General features: G+C 49.0%; 2 protein-coding genes and 1 long non-coding RNA gene across 3 annotated transcripts in view; 2 read left to right on the forward strand and 1 right to left on the reverse strand.

The window, feature by feature from the left end:
* Positions 1–3,296, forward strand: part of ASTN1 (astrotactin 1) — a 55,906-nt gene extending 52,610 nt beyond the window's left edge. The window contains exon 23 of the mRNA XM_033067729.1: positions 2,707–3,296. Within this exon, the coding sequence (XP_032923620.1) occupies positions 2,707–2,710 (4 nt within the window). The 3' untranslated portion in view covers positions 2,711–3,296. The remainder of the gene's footprint in view (positions 1–2,706) is intronic.
* LOC117000245 lies at positions 32–1,890 on the forward strand. Its single transcript, XR_004418724.1, has 2 exons — positions 32–461; positions 545–1,890. It is a non-coding gene; the product is annotated as an uncharacterized LOC117000245 (long non-coding RNA).
* Positions 3,297–5,948: 2,652 nt separating the features above from the next.
* PAPPA2 (pappalysin 2) overlaps positions 5,949–24,766 on the reverse strand; it is an 87,258-nt gene continuing 68,440 nt past the window's right edge. The window contains exons 17-22 of the mRNA XM_033067612.1: positions 24,399–24,567; positions 23,582–23,714; positions 22,365–22,474; positions 19,707–19,778; positions 8,312–8,410; positions 5,949–6,439 (exon numbers count right to left, since the gene is read on the reverse strand). Coding sequence (XP_032923503.1) covers positions 6,365–6,439; positions 8,312–8,410; positions 19,707–19,778; positions 22,365–22,474; positions 23,582–23,714; positions 24,399–24,567 — 658 coding nt within the window. The 3' untranslated portion in view covers positions 5,949–6,364. The remainder of the gene's footprint in view (positions 6,440–8,311; positions 8,411–19,706; positions 19,779–22,364; positions 22,475–23,581; positions 23,715–24,398; positions 24,568–24,766) is intronic.

Raw genomic sequence — 24,766 nt, forward strand, 5'->3', positions numbered from 1 at the left:
GCAGCTACCAGCAGTCAGTATGACCTGGGCATCCCTGTGTCATTGGTGTAATGAGTGTGTCAAGCAGGGGTCATCAGACAAACATTTGCTCTGTGCCAGAAGGAAGTCTCCCGGATCCTTTTGGCTTTTACTCGTGTGTTTGTCCTTATATTTTGATGTGTCTGATGCTGCCAAGGGCTTAGGGCTCAGAGCAAGACCAGTGCCACCTCCATGCACAGGTATATGTGGGCGGGTGATCTGGACTGAATCATCACTCCTTTTCCTTTTAAGCGAGACTTTTGGCCAAGACACTTCTGTTTATCCTTTTGCTTATCCCAGCAGATGCTGAGACAACTTTTAACTTCCAACCAGGCAGCCGTCCAACCATGGCTGCATGGGCAAAGGGCACCTCTGCTCAACACCTCTAAGGGATGTTTGAATGAAGGCTGCTCTGGCCCAGACGCCAGTTGGTTTCTTGCCAGGTAATACCGTGTACATGGCCTTTATGTGAAATGCAGACTGTTCTCCTTTGGGTAGCAGACTCCCTTCTTTTATTGTTTACTAGATGCAGCAGCAAGGACAGGAGCAGTGCTGTCTGCCAGCCACTCGCTGTGACGTTGCCAGGAAAACCCTGGACACTCCATGCATTCTCACCTGCCTAGGTTACTTATTCATCTTCATTTTAAATCCAAGATTTACGCTGAGGCTCTGCAGATATTTCTCTTCTGATTCTGTGCTGACACTTCAATGCCTTGCATGGGCAACAAAAACCCTTCAGCATCATCAGCCAGCTGGGCCAGACTCTGCTCCCTGGGTCCCAACTTCTCCATGGGCTGGGCTTTGGAGAGTGAGGGGAAAGCCATCCCTCCAAAGTCCTTTGGCACCACTCTTGCACAGCTGGATGGGGCTCAGCATCATCACCCCATGACAGACTGTGCAGGCTGCTGGCAGGGCCTGCCAGTGTGGCACATCTGTGGGGCCATTTTCACAGTGGCTTTTCATCCTGGTGAGGGCTTCCTTCTTTGTTTCCTCACTCTAACTTTGCAAGTCAGAACCTTGCCCAAGCTTGGATTTTCTTGCCCAAGTCTCTCAGCTAGCATACAAGTCCATCTCAGAAAAATGCCAGCAGCCACCATTGTGGGGACCAGACCAACCCACCATGAGTGCTGAACCATGGCTGCAGACCTGGCCTTGGTGAGATGTGTTGTGTGGGGCTTGCTCACCCAAACTAGGTGTGCCCTGGTCTAGTGGAAGGTGTCCCTGTCCATGGCAGCAGGGTTGGTACCAGGTGATCGTTAAGGTCCCTTCCAACCTAAACCATTCTATGTTTCTGTGATTCCCTGCAGAGCTGACACCATTCACATCTACTGCAGGGTCCTACTTTGGGGCCTGTACGATATTTTCTCTCTTGGAGTTCTGATTCTTCCCAAGCTGCCAGCAACATGAGAACTGTTTTCCAACTATTTCCACAACCTCCTTCACCCCCCTGCCCTTTGTTTTTGTTTTATTTCTGGATTAATGAGCAATCATTCACCTGAGATGAACCTCTGGGTTGATAACTTTTCTTTGCTGCGTCCATACCCCTGTAATAGCATTACTACCTTTTCCTTGTCGTGGAGTTATTTAACATATAAAGACAGTTTGGTCCTTTTCTTTACAAAGATGGCTACAATTCATGTTCCTTGATGTTCTATTAAAACTCTAATGTGACGTTTTACTACTGTAGATTGAAAGTAGGGTGCTTTATGGTGAGATAGCCATGTGGCAAGAAATACAAAACCCTTCTGGATTACTTAAAAAAAAAAGAATAAAAAATAAAAGTTTAAAACAACAGCAACAAAAATCATTGTAACACTATGTAAAACTCCAGATGATAATTTAACTATTAAACGGAGCTGTTAGTAATCCCTGGCTCTGGCAAACTGGAGTGTTTGTTTATAGTTTTGGTCCAGTTGATGTCATCTTTGGTTGCAGATGAAACAGTCCCAGCCTTTGAACTTCACACGAATTTAGCATTAGCCTGTCTGCCCACTGGGTAAGCCAAGTCCCAAACCTCTCAGCACACACAGATAGAGCCATGTCTTGCCTACTGCTCTGCTGGACATGGGAAGGTAAAGATGTCTCCAGTCACCTTTAGGGAAAAAATCAGCCCTTGATTTGCAAGCCTCCACAGAGGCTGGGAACTTGAAAACAAACTCAAAAAAGGCTTCTTTTAGCCATTCTTTTAGTATATAAGGTTGATAGGATGGTGCTGTCTGGTGGTCAGCAGCCCCTGGAGAACGTCCTGGTCCATCTGGCAGGCTTTTGAGAGAGGACTAGGAGCAACATGAGTATTAATGTCCCACAGAGAATGTGAAAAACACTGCCTGAACAGAAGTGAGATCTGCAAAAGATGCCATAAACCACTTAAACTGCTGTGTTGTGTATAATGGTCAGGCCATCAGGACTTTCAAGAGCAGGTCCCTCAGCCAAGCCCAGTGTAATGCCACCTGCCCTGCCAGGGTGGAAGACTCAGGGAGAGCCTGGGCAGACAAACAGGCAGACAGACTGGAAACTTGGGAGGACATGGGGGATTTAGGGCCTATAGCACACAAATCCATAGGAAAACAGACTTCATCAAGTCTCATGGAACAACTTGATTTTTTTTTTTTATTTTCCCAGTGCTAAATCGCAGGAAAATATGCTAAAAATACACCAAATATTTTCCTTCTCCTATTTCCCATGCAGTTAATCACCACCTCATTGCACAATAAGCTGTGGCTATGGAGCAAGATGGAGGAGGAGGAGAAGGAAGAGGACGAGGAAGAGGAGAGGGTCTGTGTGGGAGCAGGGCGTGCAGCTGCAAGCCTAAACTGCTGTGTAAATATCTCAGCACAGCTGGCTCATCACAAAATCTTCTCAGGGGTCATCTGGCTTGCAATCCATGAGGGTTTGGAGAAAGCCACCCCCAAAAAGGGTGGACTGCAAGGGGTACATCCCCAGCACACTGGTAGGTTTTTAGGAAGGTTTTGGTAATTTCTGTTTGTGTGTTGGAAGGGTTGCCACTGGCTCCTCTCCAGAGTCCATGATTTGGGGAGCTTTGCCCTAGTGGGACATTTGATGTCACCAGGAGATGCTGTGCCTCCTCTGGGACTGAGTCTCTGTGTAAAGACCAGACATGAAGAAAAGACTAATGAAGAACATCAGAGATGGCTGGAGGAAGAAGAATGGGGTTTAAACACAGAGCAAGAGCTTTTTGGTGTTTCTCAGTCCATAGATACAAAATTTACCTGGTCACTTAAAAAACAATTAAAAAGAATCCCCAAATCTTAAAGCAACTTTATTGTCTTGGGTTTTAACTTTTCTTGCCAGGATACCACATGGTCCTCTGGCTCTAGTGTGGGCCACCTCCTGCTCCCCATCCCCAGGGAGGTGAGATGTAAACATACACACACACACACAAACATTTCCCTCCATCTTAAGTGAATTACAAATTACAAAAAGCCTTGGACCAGTTTGTAGGATCACCAGGAGAAGACCTTCTGCAAAAGTGTTCTTGCAGCTGGTGGCACAGCAAAAGCTATCTGGGTGGCAGCCTTGAATTAGGGGATGGCATTGGAAGTAAGGAAATCAATTGGGCTGTGACTGTTCTGGGACAGTCCGTGGTTTGGGAAGACGAGAATATGTCAGGCTGAAGGTGTTGGGACAAGCAAACCACCTCCATGGCCCACTTTTGGATCAATCAAAGAGGCAAGAGAGATGTAGGGTGAGAAGATTATTTATTTTTCATAGATTTTTATAAAAAATAATTATCAAATACAAAAAAATAAAAATAGCAGCAGCCTCCATTGTGAATAAAACCCTAAAGGGGACAAAAACCGCTCAGTGTTGCTATAGAAGAACAATATTTCAGTACGTAGAAGCTGTCTGGTCATGAGAAGCACAAATATCTACCAGCCAAGCCAGCAGTTCTGTCCCAACCCCCCAGTTCCCCTGTCCACGGGGCACAGTCCCTTCCCTGCACACATAGATGAGCTGAGAAAAAACCCAGGATTTTCATGTTGAAAGGATACAAATCTGGCATCCAGGTAATGCTGACACCAGGCAGGGAAGGATTTGTCATGGCAAGATGCAGGGACTTGAAATTCTGCTTCCTCGTGTCGTGTTCATGCCACGTCCCACTGTCCCCACCTGTGGGGACTGCCAGAACCCCACTCCTGCTGTGTTTGAATCCCTGGATCTCCCCTTTCCTGCACTGATGGAGCATGACAGGCTGCCCGAGCTGCACATCCTGGGGATCTTGGGCCAACTATTATTTGAATTTCCTTGGGTTGCTTGAGGTTGTTTTTTTTATTGAAAAATGGGTATCTGACAAAATATTGTTGCTATCTGCCTAACTGACAGTGAATTTTGGGGTGGTGTCACCTGTGCACGATGAGAAAAATAAAGTCAGTGTCCCAAGAGGAGATGGGGCTCATTGTCCCCCACCACTCTTCAAATCTCTGCCTAGGCCAGGTGGATGGGGACACCTGAGGTCAGGAATGGGCTTGGAGAAAGACAAGGCATCTCCTGCCTGGATGCTGGTAGGATGTCTGAGTGCCTCTGCCCCTACTCAGATCCTCCAGTAAAACACAACCATAGGAAATTCCTGAAAAATAGGATGGGGTAGAGCTAGTGAAAACCAAACGATGCCTGGAAAATTCCTGGTCTCTCCACACTGTGTCACCCTCTCTCCACCACTCCTTCACCAGACAAACTCTGGCTCGAAGCCTGTATCCAACAGCACAGGCCATGCAGGCAAGACACAGCCGGGAAGCCTGGAGTCATTTGGTCCCAGCCTGCAGCTCACCTGGGGACACTGCAATGAGTTCCTACCCTGTGGTCCCTTCTCTGCTCTGCTTTCCTCTTTCTATCACTTTTCTCTGTCTTTTTACAGCACAAAACCATCAGTGATAGTCCCAGCTGGAGCTAGGCAGCTTCCCTATTGCTGCCTTTATGTGACTGGGTCCAAGCTGAGCTTCTGGGAATCAATTATGGGGCACAGAGTTTCTTGCTGGGCTTCTTTGAGGCCAAAATTGAATCTGAAGATTTTTCACTTGGTGCCTACAGGAGGAACAAGAGCCTCTTGGAAGTCAGCAACTGAATGTCCAGTGTGAGGGGCTGGGACAGAGATAATAATACTAATATTAAGGAAAATCTCAATAAGAAAAGCTGATTCTCAAAGTCTCCTGTCTCCTGACAGATTCTTTTGGTCCCTTTGGCATTACAGGGTCTAGTCTCCTCTGAGAGCTGCTGACATCACAACTCAGCTGGAGCTCAGGCGTGGGGGAAAGAGAAGAAGGACCACCTCAGCATCTTTCATTCAAGCATCACACAGCTACACTGGTTTAGCCTCTATGTCCAGTTGGGTGTGCAGTGGCTGGGGGAGTGAGACAGAGGGAGCATGCTGAGTCTTTGCTCCTACTGACCCTGCAGTGATCCCCACGGACACATAACTCTGCCCAGAGGGCTCTAAAATAACGTGTGATAGATGCCTGTGGTGCCCTTGGAATCTGTTGTACTCACTGGGATGATTCAAGGGAACAATAACATTTTTTCTCAACCCCGGAATCCTGATCTTGATCCACACTCTAAGCAGAACAAGGCAAAGCACTGCCAAATACCAAGGGCAAAACTTGATCCCTGCAAGATGCCCAAGGTGGGAGCCTCCATGCCTGGGGGACCTCTCTCCTGGCATGGCCTGGATGTTTGGCTTCTCTCTCTGTCCTGCTTCCAGCTCCCTCTCAGCAAGGAAAGGAAAAAATCCCTGCTCCTCCCTCCCTGACCTGCGCTTTTCCCAATCAAAGGTTTGTACTTCACAGCAGCATGGGTGTATGATAAAGGATATCCTTTCTCAGCTTCATCAAGAGCAAAGAAAATATAATATACATTTATATATATATTATATATATATGTATATAGATATAATTAAGTTTAAATATTTGCAGAGAGATCACAGCTACCTCAACCTTGCTAAAAAGAAGTCTGTACAGCAGAGAGGGGTGAATAGTGACAAAATCCAGAGCAAAGTCAGATACCCAGGAGCCAGACCAGGACAAACATCCATGGCAGCACCTGGGCTCACAGCGTGGATGGACCCTAGCCCCACATGTGGCTGAGGTGGCACCAAACCCCTAGCTGAGCGCCTCGTGTGGGTTCTGGAGGGAGCAGCCATGGGGAAGGAATCACGTGCCTGCCCTCCTGGGCTCCTGGGTGGCCTGGACCCAAGCCCTCCGTGTGCAGTCGCCATCCCCCTGCCTGGCTCTCCCTCACACTCCTGCCCCTTGCCCCCACCATTCCATGGCCCCGCTGCTGCCCCTTCGCTCCTCCGGCGCTGCCTGACCGAGAGAGGCCCCTCATGGCGCCGCTACTGGTTCTCCTCAGCTGCCGGGTCGCGGCACGTGCACTCGTCCTGCTCGCAGTCAGCAGCAAATGGGATCACCTAGGGAAACAAAGGGACATCTCAGCCTCTGCCCTGGGACACCCCTATGCCCCTGCCAGGCCTCTCCACCCTGGTATGGACAAAGGGAAATGCCCTGTTGTTGGCACTTCTAGGCTCTGCACTCACTGAGGAATGGGCTCTGATACAACCTGTCCCAAGTTGAGTTTTTTCTTAGCCTTTTCCTTTGTTGTTAATGTGTTTTGAATTTTGCAGCCAAAGGTCAAGGCTGAATCTTGTCAAACCAAATGTCAAACCCTGGGAAGAAGTGTCCCCTGACGGGTGTAAGATATTCAGACTAGGCCTGGCAGTGGTGAGGCACCTCCAGATTAAAGTTTTACTTTGGTCCCTATTAGAAAACTCCCTTCATCTATGTCTGAACTTGTGGACCTGTCAGGTACTCCTGACTCTTCCAGTAAAGCATGAAGATGTCATAGCCTTGTCCTCTGCAGCTCTTAGAGGAACTTAACTGAGCTCCCAGCTGCAAAGCTGACCTCCGCACTGCCGAATATAAAAACCAGGGTAGGTGCACCGTCCTTGTGCATTTTGGATTAAGGAAAGCCAGGCAGGATGGAGGCTCTGTGAGCAGGAACAGCCTTCCATGGGGCAGGCAGTGGGTTCATCTAGGGCCACTCAAAGGCGGTGCAGCTTTGAGATACCCCGTGCAGGTTGGGACTTTCTGTACAACAGTATTACTTTCTGTACAACTGCATGTGACCAGGCAAGAGTATGTCCCCTCAGCTGGTGGTAGCAGAGAAAGGAGGGAGGGCATACACTGAGCATCTGACTCCTGGTAGACAGTTGCCTGATAATGAGCCATGGGAGCTGAGAAAACAGTTTTCTTCAGAGGTTTTATACACACCAGGCTCAGTGCCAGGAGTTTTCCTTCCTGTGAAAACACATTTGATTTTTCACAGACTGGATCAGCAAAGGGAGGGCTGGAGCGCTTAACAGGGATATGCTGGAGGCTTTTGAGCAGAAGATCTGGGTGCTGTGGGGGATGCAATCTACATCAGGGTCTCCTGAGAGCCATGGGACTGAACCCACCCCTCTGCTTCCCGCCCTTTCCACTCTGAACCCATCCTTTATTTTGGCCATGCCTTGCTCTGGGATGTCATGATATTGTTGTGGGGATTTCACTCATCGCTTGGGTGTAAAGCCTCTTCTTTCCTATCTCAAGCGGATCTTCCCAGGATTTTATTTTTCCTTTTCTCTGTGCGAGTATGTGTGATGAAAGGAGAAATGATTCAAGCTCCACAAGAGAGATGAGAAGATCCAAATTCACATATTTTCACAGTGAGAAATTATTTCATGCCCTGTGATTTGTTTTGCTGTTGGATATGATTAGGAAGAATAGGCTGTGAGTGCTGGATAGCAAGTTAGGTGGGAGGGAAGGTGGTGATGGGAGACAAAGAAGGGTCTGTGCAACCCCAATGCCAAGTTGCTCCCTCTACACTATTCTTCCCTCCTCAGAGAGGAAGGAAAGCATCACTTGTAGAAGATGACAGTGGACCATAACAAAAAACACCTGAGACAGCTCAATTACACAAGGCGACTTCTGACTCACTATGTCTAGCACTATGTCCTATGGAAGTAATTTCTTTGGGACACATTTCCCAAAACAAGAGGAAATCCCATGAACCTCAGTGGGAGCTGGGCTGAGGTTTCAATCATACTGACCTGAGTCCAAATCCTGCTCTTAATCAGTGCGATGATGTCCATCAGCTTCAGCTGGCTTTGGTTTAAAATCCTGCATTTGTTCTCCGTTCATGGGAGAATTACATTGCAGGCTCAATTCCAAAGCCAAAGAACATAGATAACAGTCACCCCTGAATCCACAGTTCCTAGCCAAGATCACAGGAGGTGCTCTCTTACCTTCCTGGAGGACAGTGTGGAGGAGCAGCAGTCCCCGCCATCGTACTGGCAGTATGCCCGGTTGTTGATGGTGTCACACCAGCCATCTGCTTGGAAGGGCTAAGGCAGAGGAACAAGGCTTCGTGAAAGGTCATTCAAAAGCATAAGGTTTCCCACGAAAGTAGAGGCCCCAGGTCCTCAGCAAGGAGGACCTGTGCCCACTTCCACTATATGCAACCCCCTCTTCAAAGCCAAAGGGCACCACATATCCCAGCTGGTGCGGATGGAGCAGTGGGTGTTCCAAGGGCAGCAGCTACAGGATTGTAGAATTGTGTCAGAGATGTTAAATGGCACGAGCAGCCATTCAGAAAAACAGCTTATTGTTGTTTAGTTACATGAGTCATCTGATCAGAGAAGAAGCACCTGGGGCTGAGAAGCAGCCAGTGAAGACTGAAAAACTATCCGGTGCAATGGCTGCAACCAGCGACATGCGTGAGAAGCACTCGCAAGGAGGCATCAGGAGCGATCGGCAGCCAAGGTTTATTTATCACAGATCTACACCAGCACTGTCAAGCAGCCACTGAACTAGCTACAGGATGGAGAAGCCATTCATTGACAGAGTGATTAGTTACGAAATGCTTCTTTCGCTTTGAGCTCTGTGACTGTACTTATTGGCCCAGCAACCATGGCTGACCTCCAGGAGGACGTTTTCTGTCAGAATTGTGGAATCATGGAATGGTTTTGATTGGAAGAGGGCCTTAAAGACCATCTCATTCCAAGACCCCTGCCTTGGGCAGAGACGTCTTCCACTAGACCAGGTGTCCAAGTCCTGTCCAATCTAGTCTTTAACATTTCCAGGGATGGATGACCTGTGCCTGCGTCCCACCACTCTCAGAGTCAAAAAATTCCTCCTAATATCTAGTCTAAATCCACCCCCTCTCAATTTAAAGCCACTACCCCTTGTGCAGCCCCTTGTAGTCCAGGAAGGTGCTTTAAGATCTCCACAGAGTCTTCTCCAGACTGAATAGGACTCTTGGTGGAAACCTGGCTATCCTGTTGTTCATGAAAGCAGCTGACCTATTTCATTGGATCTTGTTGGCCCCCAAGCAACAACCGAACTCCCAAAAATGCCCAGACTCAGCCTTTGATGATGGACACTTACATGTAGCACCCTTAAACTGAGTGAGAGCCTGCTGAAAAATGTCACTGCCCCCACTGTGCCAAAGCCAACATGTGGGCCTGGTGATAATACCAGTAATTCACATGAAAAAACCATGCCAAAACCAGAGAAACCATGTGGATTTTTGTCCTTATGACTCACAAGGAACAGAAATGGGCTCAACACAGGCTAATAACAGTTTAGGAAGTAGCAGCAGGGATTATGGCAAACCACCAAGTCTGGTCTCCACTATCAGTAGCACAGGCCACAGGCCAAATTCAGGCAGCCACAGAGAGATTGCATTAGCCTGGAAGATTTTGGAAGAGCAGAAGAAAGAGCACACCTTCCTACAGCTGGGAAATTGAGGCACAGCCAAGTTCAGTAGCTCACTCAAAAACAAGGGATTTGACTCCAATCATTGCTGTCACAAACCACGTCCAGAGGAGACCAGGGTGCAATTTCATCAAGGCAAGAGTGTTAACACTCCTCTTCCACTAAAAAGCATCAGGAGGGTCATCAATGATTGTGATCCAAGATGGTATCTTGCAGCTTTGAGCACCAGGAGGGCCAAGGCAGGGATGTTGGGGCTGGCAGTGCCAGGATGCAGTTGGGATTGGCCAGGGCCACTGGCAGGGGAAGGCTCTTCTGGGTGTGATTTGCTTTTGCAGCCTTCCACATGGTGGAGTTTTTCCTTGAGCTTTGCTCCATGTATCATGACTCACTGGCAAAACAACACCCGTCGCTTTGGTAGTTTCCATACAATTATGGGGAGGTTTGCCCATCCTGGCTGCACAGGTCTGAAATGATTTCCAGATCTTGCATGCAAGGTAGGGGGAGGACAGAGGCAGGGACAGGATGGGGAAGGAGAGGCTCGCAGTCTCTCACTACACCTATCAGGGCTAACTGCCCCCTCCTCTCACCCAGCCGCAGCCCGTACCCCGCCCTAAACAAATACAGGCTCCTATGGCAACACTTGTTGGGGAAACTTAACAACTCATGCTCCAAATTACATTGGAAAAACATATGAAGGGAAAATAAAAAATGACTAATTGGACTTGAGGCTCAGGAGAGCCAGGCACAGTGTTTGGGGATTTCTATCCCCATTCCTTGCCTAGTGTTTGGAGAACACAGTGACTCCTTTGCCTTTGCCTTACTGAGAACTTCCACATGGTTTTGACTTTGCAAGCAGAAAGAACAATGTAAGGTGCTGCTTTCCTTCGAGGGTGCAGGAGCCCCTGTACTTGCATCAGTCTTCATTTTGGCCTTGCAGGAATTTTGGCCTTGCACAGCAAGGGAGGACACAGACAATGCAATCTACTAAGGGTAGATAATGTGAGAGAGCGGAACCCATACAGACTGTTCAGCCTGTGCTTGAGATGCGTGGCTCTACAGAAAGGAATGCCAGTGGTGGGAGAAGGTGGTTTGCTCATGTCTGCAACTTGCAAAAACTCCTGATGATGTTTTAAGATGCTGGCAAGAAAAAGGAAACCACCAATGCCCAGCTGTGCCACATGAAGGTGATGATGTGATCTGGGGAAATGGTCAGCTGGGTCTCAGCCGCCAGAATATGCATCCTCCAGTGTGGGGGTTGGGGGGGGTGGGCAGGGGTAGTGGGCTGGCTGAAATGTCTCATAAACAGGGAAAAAATGAATAAGGTAATTGCAGCAGCCGCTCTAACGCTGTGTTGAGTGGTGGAGAGCTGCTGGGCCAGGCGGCGTGCCACTGAGGCAGGCAGGGAGACAAGCTGTGTCAGCGGATATCCCACTCGGCCATCCATCTTCCTTGTTTGTTCAGACAGGAGCTTCAGTGGGGCGTGTGTCAGCACGTGGAGGTGCAGCATCTGGCACTGCCGGGACAGAGCCCTGTGCTGCCGACACAAAAATAGTAACGGCAAATCAAGTGCTTGGCAATTTAAATAGGCTAAAAAACACACAGGCTCTCAAAGCTGGGAGAGGCACAGATGAAGAGAGAAAAATTTTAAGGGGGAAAAAAAAGAAAGAGGGAAAAACATTGCAGGCAAAGGAAGGACTCAAGAAAGGACTGGTTAGATCCCAATGCATCCCAGCCGGAAGCATCTCCGAGTGTTAGTGGTAGAGTTTCTCTCAAGGATGCTGGGAGATGTCACGCAGGGAGCAGTGCCTGTGCACAGTATTTTTCCACTACACTTGAAGATTCCCCAGGCTGGCTCCATTCGTAGGGCTGTTGTCCTGCCCAGCAGCGAGTCCCCAGTGGCATCACTGAGGTGAGCGGGGTCCATGCATTTTTCCTCAAATCCACCTTAGATGTAAGTTGATTCAGTGTGAAAGAGCACAAAAGGGTGCAACATGGTGAGGGAAAGGTGGATCACGAAGACTCAATCACAGATCACATCAGTGTTGGACATATGTCAGTGCTACACTGCTGGTGTTTGAAAAACATTATTTTCCAGGAATGCAGGTTTTGCTCTGGTTGAGCACACTTGAAGGCCCAGCACCTTGCTTTTGGCCATGCCCCCTTCCAGATGCTTTGGAGGAAAGTAGAAAAAAGAAAAAAAAAATCAGCATTCACCTGGCCAACTAAGGAGCTGAAAGACTCCCCCGATCTGCCACTAAGACGGAAAGTGCTTGTTATTTCTATCTGCACTCACCCATTGAAAGGCCAGATTCCAGTCTCAGGGAGTCAAGTCCAGCCTTAAGAAGCAAAATGCTTTCTCCCAGACTGGTCCTGGGCTTTATGACTCTGCTGATCCATCCTAGGAGGGTGCATAGCTTGCATTCATGGAGCTTCTAAGTCAGCATGAATTTTGCTGTCCTTTCATTTTTCCATTTGGGAATTGGTGTTCTGGGTGTCAAGCTCAGACTGTTTGCATGCTAATACAACCACGTGGCTGAGAAGATGCAAGTGCACTCCTCAGCTGTCACTTTGAAAGCAGCCCCAGAAAAACAGGGAAACTACCATTTGGGCTGGGACCAGCTCTGCAAAAGTTGTTGCTGCTCTCAGACTCACACCTTGTGCACCAGCTTCAATACTGGTAGTTGTGTTCCTGGGATAGATGAGTCACCAGTGGTGGGAAGATGAGTTGGAAACCCCATCCCTTTGGTGGCAGGAGGATGTCAGCCCAAACCAGGCTTCACAGAACCATGGGACATGAACATGAGCTGCCCCAGGGCTGGAGAGTGCTAAAGCTACAGGGGTCTCAGGCATGCAAGAGAAGCCGTGTCCCAGGTGAAGGTGCTGTCTGTGGCAGGGAGGAACAGGCAGGATGTGTGGGAAAAGGAAAGGATAGACAGGCTGCAGTATCCCTTGGAGAGGCAGAGGGCAACTTCTCCCTGCCATATGTCTTCCCTTCTTCCTTGCCTGTCACTAGCAAGACTTTCCCAAAAGCTCTGGGAGGTTCCTGGGAGGACCTGAAGAGTGCTCAAAGCCTGTTAAAGCCCATCTGTATTGGGGTTTCACTTAGAGTCCCAATACAACCACTACCCCAGCTTGGGTCCCTAAAAATTCGCCCTCCCATTCCCGTCCTAGTCCCTCCAACATCCTTCAGAACCACTGTTCCCCTGCAGAAAACTGTCAGTCCTTAAGGCCAGAGATGTGACAGGAGCTGGTTAAAGTGATGCTGTAGCACCTTGTCCCCAGGACACATCCCTTTCCTTACACACATTCACGCTGGTGAGGCAGAGAGCCCGGTCATTCTTGGCTCTCCCTGCTTGCCCAGGGAAGTTGACTGGGAATGCAGACTGTGGGAGGAAATGACAATGTTCATTGTTTGGATTAAATATTTTTCTTGGCCCTCTCTCTGTTGCAGTGTCTTTTATTTTATTTTTTCTTCCCCCCTTGACACCCCAAGCACATTCACTTTCCTTCTGTCTTTTTTGAGGCTCTCTGGCACGAGGAGGAAATCAGTTCTGAAAAACAGAGGGACAGAGAGAGAACAGGTCTGACTTACGCTCAGAAAGTTTTTTGGGATGTTTTTGTACCCTGAGCCATCCTGACCAGTGAGCAAGGTCTTTATGGCCCACTGTAAAGAGGGAAGCAGGATGAGCACCACCCAGAGGAAGAGAACTCTAGACATTTGGAAACAGGAACCTGGGACCAAGTGGTCTGAAGAAGAGAAACAAAATCCTACAGACTTAGTTCTTCATCGTCCATTTTTAGCTCTTCCAGTTTCTGCCCCCTAAGCCGCCATCCCTCTGCTCCTTTTGAACTGTGGCAGTTGTCCCTTGGAGGTACATGCCTGTTGCATGGCTTGTTGGAGACTTCATGGACCTGCCCCATCACCTCAGACACAGACGGAAAGTAAAACAGAGAAATTCCAACTGCTTGTTGAGCCTGCTGGTGTCCCTGAGCCACTTGTCAGCTAAGCATGCAGATTGTTTATATCCCATCTCAGGTCTCCAGAAACATGTGCTCCAGATCCAATGTCTTCTCCCCAAGTCTCACTACAGAAACAGAGGCTTGCTGCTTGAGAACATTCTGCATATACCTGAATGAACACTTTAGGGAAGAGGCGGTGGGCTGGAGGGTTGTGACATCCTGCTGTCTGGTTTCTGCTCATGGACCTTAACTGGTACTGCCATACCACCTCCCAGCAGTTTTGGTGGGGACCTCTAGGTGTTCTTCAGGACAACGGGGTCCCTTGGACACGGGTTTTCTGCTAAGAGCTGGGCCCATTTGAACCAGTCTGTTCTGAGGTTGTGCAGAGTTGGTGTATGTAAGGGGGATGGAGTGCACAGAGGCTCCACAGGCTGCTCTCAATGGCCATCTTGGGAGAGAAGGTCCTTGCCTTCATGGTGCCTGAAAGTACTTCTGTGTCCCAGGTCAGGATTTGGCTCAGATATACTTCTGCTGCAGAAGTGAACATGGGGCACTTTAGACCCCTGAATGGGGATGTGTTTCTTTATCCCTCTGCACTGTGCTGCTCAGCGGCCTCATGTTTCAGCAGAGAGCCATCTGGAAAGGTCTTTGTACAGTCCAAGGGAAAAGAAGGAAGAAAGGGATGAATGCTGGTGTATATCAACACACCAGAGCAGATCTTTGCTTCTATCAAACCATCCATGTATGTTACCTATTCATGATGAGTTCCTCAGCCTTGTCCTTTTTACACCCTGATCTCAGTGCTAATAGGAGAAGATAAACAGAAGCAGGAAAGAACAGAGAGAGAGGAGCAGAGGAAGTTTCAACAGTGCTCCTGGCAAGCATGGTGGCCCACCATTCACAGGGATACCACTGGGATGCACAAGAGAAGGCAGGACTTCCCGTGCCATGAGCACCAGCCTGCCATCCTGCCCTCAGCAGCTCGCCTGCTGCATGGATTAGATCTCCTGCCAAGCCATTTGTGCAAAATATGTTACAGGATAGAACGGGTTATGGAAAACAAGCCTTGAAAACCACAAGGGCCTCCTGACCCACTTGTATCTGGTTTCTGCCAAGTTCTTGTTACAGATCTTAAACAGAAAGAAAAACAATGTACAAGGGATGAAGGAGCTGAAGGGGAATGAATATTCGTGTTGGAAGAGCAGTTGGCTGGGCTATGCTTGGGGATGTTTATTATCAGAAACAACTCACTGATTTTCATTTCAGCGGGTGCTTTCACTGGTTTTCCACTCTGTCTATACCACTGGCTGCATGACTGTGACTGCTGGGAGCGCGAAAAGCAGGAGGTGTACAGGGATGAGGGGAGAGCACCTGAACTGGAGAGGGCAGACAAGTAGCCATAGGTTAGCACATCCCAAGGGCAGGGCTGCTGGCACTGTGGTTTGGGGAAGTTGAGGCTGTTCCCACCTCCTTGGGGCTGGGTGCTGGAGCCCTACCCATGCCAATAGACCTCGCATTTTTTTGGGGTCCTGTGAGCCTGTCCCTGCAGGTAGGGGAGAGACACCTGTCCCTTGTCCTTGCACTGTGCTGCTGTGTGATCATTATATTTCCTTCTGCTTTGTCTCTTAATAAAATGATGCTGCTACAATCACACTCTATGTGTGTACAGGGGACACAGATCTTTTCACTGTTTAGGAAAAGCATTTTTGGAAGAGAAGTGGATTTCTTTGGAATCATCCCCTGGAAGGCTATATCCCATGCTGAGCAGCCCATACCACCCGTGCCAAAAGCAGCATGAAAATGTACCCAGCAGGTATGTAAAGAGCTCCCCACCTTGCCTTCGACCGCCCCAGCATTAAAGGTTTTGCCTTCACCAGTTAGAGGTCAGATCTGATGCAGAAGTGACCACTACCTGCAGTCCTTGCTGCTCATGCTACCCCACCATCTGTACAAGTTGCATTAACCAGGGTGGAAGGCACAGCACTGCGTGGTCCAAGAGAGGAAAAAGATGTGTGAATCATGAAAGGGTGGCTAAATTCTGGCCACGATGCTCTCGTTGCTCTAGAGAATCTCCTTGGTGCAGAGGGGATGCCTGTAGTCTTCATTGCCTTAAGCCTCAGAAGTACAGAAAACAACCTTTCCTGGAGCATAGCATTTCATCAGCATCACATTTCTTACCAGTTTCCTGTGCTGAGTTTTGCCATGGTACAAAATCAGAAACCCACAAGTCTGGGGTAAGTGAGAACCAAGGGTCCCCAGCCCCACTGATATAGAAGAAAAGTCCATGGGAGCCTCCTGGATCTCTGTACATGCTGTCTCTTCCTCAGAAGTCAACAGACTCACTTGCTTTTGAGCATATCGGAGGTGATCATCTTGGGATGGCTTAGGAGAATGTGATCCATATGCTGCAAACACCTCCCTCACAGCAGTCAAACACACCGCCAGGACCAAAACCACCCCCTCACAACCCATTGTGGGGAGGAGGGGCTTGTTCCTCCTCCACTCCCCTCTCCTGACAGCCCCAAGCCCCCTCCCTTGGTGCTGCCATCTGTTTTTCTACTGATGGCAGGGGACGAGATGTTCCGCTGGCCCTCAGAAGGCAAAGCGTGCTCAGCGCTAACTTGTATTCCTGATGGGCTCCTGGAAAGGTTTGCATCCCTCCCTCCCTCCCTTGCTGGAGTACGTGCCTCACTCCTCTGGCACTGGGGAACTTGGCAAGGCACAGCCAGAGAGCGGGAGGCAGATGGATGACCAGATTAACAGAAAGAGAAGGGAGGTAGGGAGAGGAGTGAGAGGGATGAGCAGGCAGTCTGATCCACCGCCAGCATGGGATAAAGATGAGCGAGAGTCCCTCTAATGCCATTGCATGGTGACCTGGACTTTCCAATATGAGGCAGAGCTCCAGATGGAGCAGGGAAGCTTGAGCCTTGGCTACTCCTCCCATGCCCCGGCCTGAAGTGACTCCACCAGAGAGAGACAGTACGAGCTGCCAGGTGGCCTGGATTTCTGTTATGTAGGGTTGCTCCCCTCACTGAGGCATCCAGAAGAGAAAACTTCCTGATCCAACACACACTTGGCAGTCAATGGAGAGACAACGGAATCTCCAAGGGGTGACTCAGACCTGAGGTGACATGGACAGTCCACTGGAACAGCAATTCACCGCCCAGTGATGGCAGTCTGGGCTCTTAAAGGAGGTGTCTCCATTGAGGGGCTCCTATGAAATGAGAGGGAACCTGGGACTAATATGACCCATGTTCATGGCAAGTGAAGCTGAACCATGTGTGTGAGGGGGCCCACCGTGCAGTGGGGACAGAGTACTGATTATATTCTTTCTCTACCATGCTCCTGCTGTGTAATGCCTCCATATCCTCAAGGGATTGGGGGAAGTGAAACAGCCTCTGAGAAGTGCAGACCTTTTCATCACAAGGAGGAGGGTGGAGAGGAATAGGAATGAGGATGGAAGTCAGCAGAGATGAGGTAGAAACAACATTCAGGGCATTCTGTGGTCAAATGGGGAGACAGGTGACATTCCCTTTCTTGCCAGTGCCAAGCAGCAGCTCCCAGAGCAATGCTTTGAATGAGGTACTTTCAGTAAGAGTTATTCTTTATGGCAAGACAATGACTACTATGAAACTCATGTGGGGGAAAAAAGTTGTCTAGGAAAATTTGGATTATTGTTCCAACCTTAACAGCTTGCAGCAACATAGGAGGAAATACATGGAAAAGAATAAACCAAGACATGTACGTAAGAAGTGAGGAGAAGGAAAACAGGGATGAGGAGGAGGTTGGGAGCTGTATCCAAAAGAGGAGCATAAGAGAAAAATAAACTCTCTAAGGATGAATCTTCATTAGTATTACAGTGAGTGACTGTGACCTTAAAAATAGGCCTGCCCTGATGAAAGTGGTAACAAGGAAGAAGGCACTGTTCCACAGAGGAGGATCAGGATATCTAACAAAGAGTTAGATGACCTGAAGGACTAGAGAGAGAAACAAGATGACATTCTCTTGTATAAAATTAAAGGGCAAGCTCTTGTACTGATGGCAAAACATCTGCTGTTAGCTTGGGGCTCATCATTTGGAAACAAAGGAGGAAGAGAAAGATCTGGGTGTACTTGCTGACCTCAGGATAGCTGAACTGCCAGACTGATGCAACTGCAGAAATAACAGATATAGTCCTGTGTCCCATCAAAAGAGACATTTCCAGCACAAGGAAGCTTTATGCAGGGTTTTGGTGAGACCTTGGATGGAAGAGTATGTACTGACTGCTTGGTTATTCCTGATAAAACAATACTGGTGGGACACTGTAAGGTTTTGGCTTGGTTAACCTCCTGTGTGCCAAGAGCCCTGTCTGGGACTGCTTTTTAAGGGTAAAGGAGAGTGACAAGCAAATAGGAACAGAAGGAGCTCATGTTGACTGTGAGCATGTTTGGGTGGTTGATGAGAGCACAGTGACTTACACTGGGACACTGGGACTTCAGGTACTCAGTTTCTCTCTCTCTCTCTCTCTCTCACTCACACACACACAAACAAATAAACTGGCATTTTTCATCATTCCCTAGGGATCTCCCACTGAACACACAGACCCAAGGTGAAGCACAGGAACCACAGAGGAGGAAACACTAGGGTCAGTCTGGTGTACCTGAGCCTAAGGGAGAAATCTCACAATTGTGTCAGCTTTGTTACCTGAGCTGCACAGGAAGGGAAGAAGGAACATCTCACTCTCCATCAGCTTCTTTTTTGAAAGGACCTAGTCCCAGAGAGCACAAGAAATTCTCCCTTGCTAGCAGAACCACCACAGAGACAATCACTCAATCATCCAGTCAGCTCTTCCACTTAAGCCATCCTATTTCAAACACATTACACCAGATTTGTGCTAAAAGATGTGGTTTAGAAGACACAGAGCTCCCAAAATGTCAGAGGATCACTAACTTCTGGTACTCAATCACCAAACACCTCTATAGCACACAGCACCTCATTCCCCTACTCCTACTGCCTGTGTCTCGCAGTAGACACAAACACCATGTGTGTGTGTCACGCACAACACAGACACCAAATTTGGGAAATTACTGAGGTACCTTCTGTAGACCATCAGGTTTCCTTCCTGGTGACGTGCCCCCTGCAACATTGCCCTTTCCCCCACACTTCAGCAGACAAAGAGCTGAGCTCAGCAGAACCAGTGAGGAAAAGTAATCACTCGCATTGAAATGAGCACAAGAAAAAAATACAATCAGCAAACCCCAAAGCTATTTTCAGTGTGCAAACTCCATTTATATTTTCTTTTTTGGTAAAAATCCCAAATTTTCAGCATACAACATTCCAAAATTCTACCCCCCCGCCTTTTCCTTTTATCCTCAATCATAATAACAACTAGTGCCTGACAAAGACTGCCTATTTTTAATTTTCTTTGTGAACTGACTCCAGGTTGCCTATGATTTTCTCCTGCCTGGTCATTATTCAAAGTTAAATGAGTGGCTAACCAATTTCTGCAAGGAATTCTTTGTCTGCAGATTCTTCAGGAGCAGTTTGTTTTGCATATACAAGGCTCGAAATCCTGACTGTTTTATTTGGACAGGTGACTCACACAGGGCTTTTCTGGACCCATGTTACTCTAGAACTGCGGTTCTGGTTAGGGAAATATTCCAGCTTGGAGTCAGCTCAGGCTTTTGGGGGATACCCCTTGCCAGTGAAATCTTTTTGCTAGAATATTCTGCCTGGGCTGGCCAAAACAAAGCAGACAAGGAAGGAAATGGGTTATTGTGCAGCTCTTGCTCCCCAGCATCATCCTGGCTGTGAGAGTCTACCCAAGGGTGCTTCCTCTGCTATCTCCACTCGTCCAGCAAGCCCTGGCCCAGCTTGGAGCAAACATAAGGTCAAAGCAGTCTGGTTTGTGTTGGAGCAGATCTTCACTGCCAGGAGCTCTCCTGCAAGGAGGGGCAGTTCACGTTGGCGACAGGGAGGGCTTACCTCACACGACTGGATGCAGTGAATGACAGAGGGGTCCGGATACCACCGCAGCCTGCCCGTGCACACAATATTCTGGGAGAGGAGGAGAAGCCAGCAGTTAGGCAAGGTGGATGAGGCAGGGAAACAGCCAGCAGTGCTTGCTGGAGCTAGAGGGTATCCTACAACACTACATTACTCACTGTGGGGCAGAACAGCAGTGACATCCCCAGGGCCCTCCCTGCATCCTTTGAGGCCGAGCAAACCCAGAGTAGCTGCACCCAGGAACCCGTGGACCAGGGTACATTGTTCAAGGCAGAGGCCAGATACACACACACACACACGTGTGTGTGTGCGTGTGTGTGTTTATAGATGTATATTGGTTGGACTTGCTGATCTTGGAAGTCTTCTCCACCCTTAGTGATTCTATGTTTCTATATTGATACAAAACTGGAAGAGGACAAAGGAAAAGGACAGGGACTACCTGAGAAGTGGGTTTGGTTGGCAATGCTACCATAATGTATGACTTGGCCAGGAGCTGCTGCTGGGGATAAGCCACAAGAGGCTGGAATCTTCTCAGCTGGTCATCACTCAGTGCCTACAACAATTGGCTACTGATCCCTGCTCAGGCTCTGAAAACTGCATCCTGGGAGGACTCATCTCCCCAGACCTGACTTGAAGTAGATACACCAGACTGACAATCACTCTGAGGTTCTCACTGGTATTTAAAAGGCACAAATTCAGCTGTTACAGCCAGATGGACACAAGAGTGAGATGTGAAGGGCTCGATTTCCCAGGCCTGGAACATACCACCCTGCTCATTTAGCTGGGGTTTGTGGGGAACACTCATGATTACACAGGGGGAAGAAAAGCCCTACCACACATGCAATTTCCTCCTTGTAAAGCTCAGGCAGGCTTTGAAATCTGAGGCCCCATAAAACAGTGTCTGGCCTGTGAAAATGTCCTAGGATGCCCTTGGCAGCATGGGAATTGCACAGAGGGGTAGGTGCGTTTTCTCCCAGCCTCTTGTTTGACATGTTCAGTGGGAGGAAGACCAGCTCCAACATTCCTAGGTGGTACGGCAATTAGGGATGGGCCAGCTCTGCCCACACAGACCAGCTGCAGGTCCTTCTGCAGCACCTTTGGACAAGACCAAAGGCTGGTGGGGGATGAGGTCCTGGCCCTTCTCAGCCAGCGCAGGGGGTCAGTCCCAGAGAGAGCCAGACTAATGGGGCAATTCCAGAGCCCACTAATTCCTGCTCAGCCAAGAGGATGTGTGCATCCCAACCCCATGGAGTTACTTTGTGGTTGTTGTGCAACTCAGATGCCATTTTAGTATACTCATATTAGTATACTCATATTCCAGGCTGGGAAATAAGGGCAGAGAGACAAACCTGCTCAGCTGTGGAATGCAATGAATCAGAGCTGAAAAGAAAACAAAACAGGACTGTGCCTTCTCTGAGTGGCCTCTGCAGTTCCCAGTGTTGTTTGCCCCATCCTCTCCATCTCATGGAGCATGGCAGCTCCCGGGAACAGCAAACTGCTGGAATCTTGGGGGAGCCGAGTGAGGAGTGGAGACAGAAGCCAGGACAGAGAGGAACACAAGATGGTCCAGGGAGAGAGCTCCTGGCAAAGGACAGAGCTCCTTCTTAATATAGTGTCTCCTCTCCCTCCTCCTCCTCCTCTCTGCAAAATGCCTCCCTTGCACGAAAGCCTGCAGTGGTGGTGAAAGGGAAGCCGAATGCGGTGGTGAAAGGGAAGCCGAATGCCACTGCCTCAACAGGCCAAGCCATCTGATCCCTCAAAGGCAAGGACTCCTTCCAAGGCTCGTGCTTAACCATCCCACATGCCCCAGGCATCCTCACACCCCCGGCAGCTGTCCACTGTGGGCCTGATTCAAGGCAATGCCTGTAGTATCCACAGGCATGATGCTGGGCCTCTTGCGGGTTCCCAAGAGGAGGGGAAAGCATTTGGATGGGAGCACTGGCTCCTGGGAAGCCTGTTTGCTTTTCTTTGTTCCACCTCCTTCCTTATACATCTCGCTTTTATTTTAAGAAATATTACCCCCGCAGAGCTGCTTTTTGGTAAAGTCATGCCATGAGGATCCAAACTATTTGAGTTATTTGAGCTGCTTTGCCTACAAAATGAGTAAGAGGTGGGGAGGGAAAGGCTCCCCTGTTCCAGCAGCAGAGGCACCCAGCTGGCCAGTGAGTCCTGGCAGCTGTAGACACCTTTCAGCAGACAGTGGCCTGCCTCTTCCTTAGCAGGGAAATGTCTGCCTAGGATTGCATCCCTGCTGCCAGGTAACTGGGGGCTCAGGCTTACACTGTGCCAGAGGCAGTTTTTGCTCTCCCAATACACTGACAGATACTAAACAGCAACTTAACGGGTTTAGGCACACAGCACATCCTGAAAAATCAGTAGGATTCTTGCATTAACCTTCATATATTGTGGTATCCTGCAATTCCTTGAAAGCTGGCTTGGGAGCTGATAACTATGCTGAACTTTAGTGTATGAGAGCCAGAGGATGTGCAGTAGCATCCACTGCTTGTCTTTACAAATCTTACCCTTCTTCACCTGAGGAGGAGATTTTGGTTCAAAATACCAGATGGAAAGGGAGGGAAGTTCCCTCTCTATGCTGCCAGCAATCCCCCTGCTAGAAGAATTCATCTCCCCTTTTACCTGGACTCTGGTAGGCTGCAGCCAATGATCCATTGTCTCAGCAGTGACATTTTTGGGCAGTATGACAGGATCACTGGGAGGAATGACACAGGAAGGAATGCACACAGCACCTGTGGGAGGAGGGAAAGCCTTGAGGACCTTACCAGAAGCCAGGCATCAATGTCTTGTAGGAGGCCACCACTGATAGTAGAGACAGATGTAGAGGGGATCTTTTTCCTCCCAACCAGGGATAACAACTCCTTCCCCAAACCCTGAATTATCCAAGAGCCTACAGGAGTTGTGTCCAATTCTCTTCTCCCAGATGAAAGGAGAACTGAACACAACCTAACAGAAAGATTCCAACCTTGATGGCAGGACATGGGACCCAGAACGAAAATAAGTCTGGTCTGGATATAATGTTTGCTGACATGTTAAGAAACATCTTTCACAATTTTTCTACCACAGAGAGTTCCCACTGCCTCCCCATGACCCAGGAAAAAAAAAAAAAAGCTGCAAAAACCACCTTGGTAGAAAAGGTGGGATCCCAGCCCTAATCCCAGCCTAACATCAGATCTGTCCTGAGCTTAACCTCAGTAGTCTCTGTCTGTCCTCAGCCTTGTTTGACCAGACTGGGATGACTGCTGCATTTGCTTCAGAGTAATACAGGGTGTGCTCAAGAATCCTGTCCAGTGGGATGCTAGACCAGATGCAACAACCGTGGTTAAGTGTTGCAGGTTTTCCTGAAAGCAAAAAAGAACCAAGTCCTGCAGACAGAAACGGATGATGCAGTCCCTCATCTGGTGAAAGTGCCCTGTTACACTCAATTGTCGCTTTTATGGCTTTTGTCTAGGACTTGTCACATTAACCCTGCAAACAGCAACAGTAGTAGCAAGTGGAGAGACCTCAGGAAAGGTGGAGGGCTACAGATCAGGAAAATGGCAAAAAGCTGGGTTTGCCCTAAAGACAATCCCTGCTGCTTCTAAAAAGAGAGATGCTTAATGCTGGAGACAGCTTCAGATTTGGGTCTTGCCCCAGAGTCAACCAGGGTGAGCACAAGGCTAAAGCTACCCCTGGCTCTGTGTTTATAAAGATCATGGAAGAGAAAACAGGAATTTTTCTCCTATTTAGTGGGGATTGGTACAGGAAGAATCTATCTATAGTCTATTGTGACTATCAACTCTCTGGGATGACTGAGTCAACACAAAGTTTGTTTCTGTTTGGTTTTCATCTGCCCTCACCTATGCCATATCCCTGCTCACACTTGTACTCCACGAAATTCAGCTCCGGGGGTGATGGGCAGGTGCCCCGCAAGCTCTCACACAGTTTGAACTCCTCTGTCCACAAGCCCTCCTTAGTGCAGACGATAGGAACCTGCAAAGCAGAGGGAGAGCAGCTGGCATTACTCACCTGCCTGGCCAGTGCCCATCTTGGTGGGAGCACTGTGCAAGCACACCCTTCCCACCAGCCACAGCCAGAGAAAAGTTCCCCGAGGCACCTGGGTTGCAGCTATCTGGTCCAGCCTATGTGCACTGACCAGAAAGGCAATTGTTTCCCAGCTGCTGCTGAATCTCACCAGAGGGAATCAGCCACGCTTCTTTTGACAAGACCCTCTCCAAGCATTGATAAGATACCTGGGTGGAAGAGCTGATAAGCAGCAGCCTCCATGCCCAGGGATGCCCCTTGGTGAGCACAACTGCTGCAGCAAGCTTGTCCATCATACCAAGTGAATGCTTTCACAGCAAATTCCAAAACCTGGAAACCCCCTACTTATGCTTTCTGACCCTTTTCACCCAAGATAAGCCAACTTACTTTGGACCACTGTTTTCCAGACAAGGTCCCCAGGGAGCTGGTGAGCGTCTCCAGGGAGCTGGTGAGCATCCCCAGGAAGTGGTGCAGCTAGTATCATGTATGGGGTCCAGCCAGAACAGCTTTGAGCTTGTAAAGGGTCTGCTCTTTGGTGGTAAAAGGGTTTTCGGCCTTGGAGATGGGTGAAACTGTTGCAGGCCCCTCTGCACAGCAGATACTCTGAAACACAAGCTCTCCCCAGACACTCACCTGCTGTCCCTGCTGCTCGCAGTTGAGGACACACTGGCTGTCCAGTTCGAAGCCCTGGGTGCAGTTGTACATGCCCTCGAAGACAGGGGGCGGGGGCTTGCAAACCACAGGGACACAGTGTCCCTCTTCCCACTGCCCACTCTCCAGGCACTGGACCTTCAGGAACTTCCTGGGGAAACACAGACACCAGACTAGCCTGCAGAACCCCATACACTGCACTTTGGCTGCACCAGGCATCCAACGATGTCAAGAGCAGACTGAAGACATCTCTCCTGGAGCACAATCACATCCCCCATGTGTAGGACTTTGCCATACCATACAATTCCTCACCATGGGCATGTCTTCCAACGGGACACCCCACACTTGAA

The sequence above is a fragment of the Catharus ustulatus genome, chromosome 9 (genome assembly GCF_009819885.2).
Source record: "Catharus ustulatus isolate bCatUst1 chromosome 9, bCatUst1.pri.v2, whole genome shotgun sequence".
Lineage (NCBI taxonomy): Eukaryota > Metazoa > Chordata > Aves > Passeriformes > Turdidae > Catharus > Catharus ustulatus.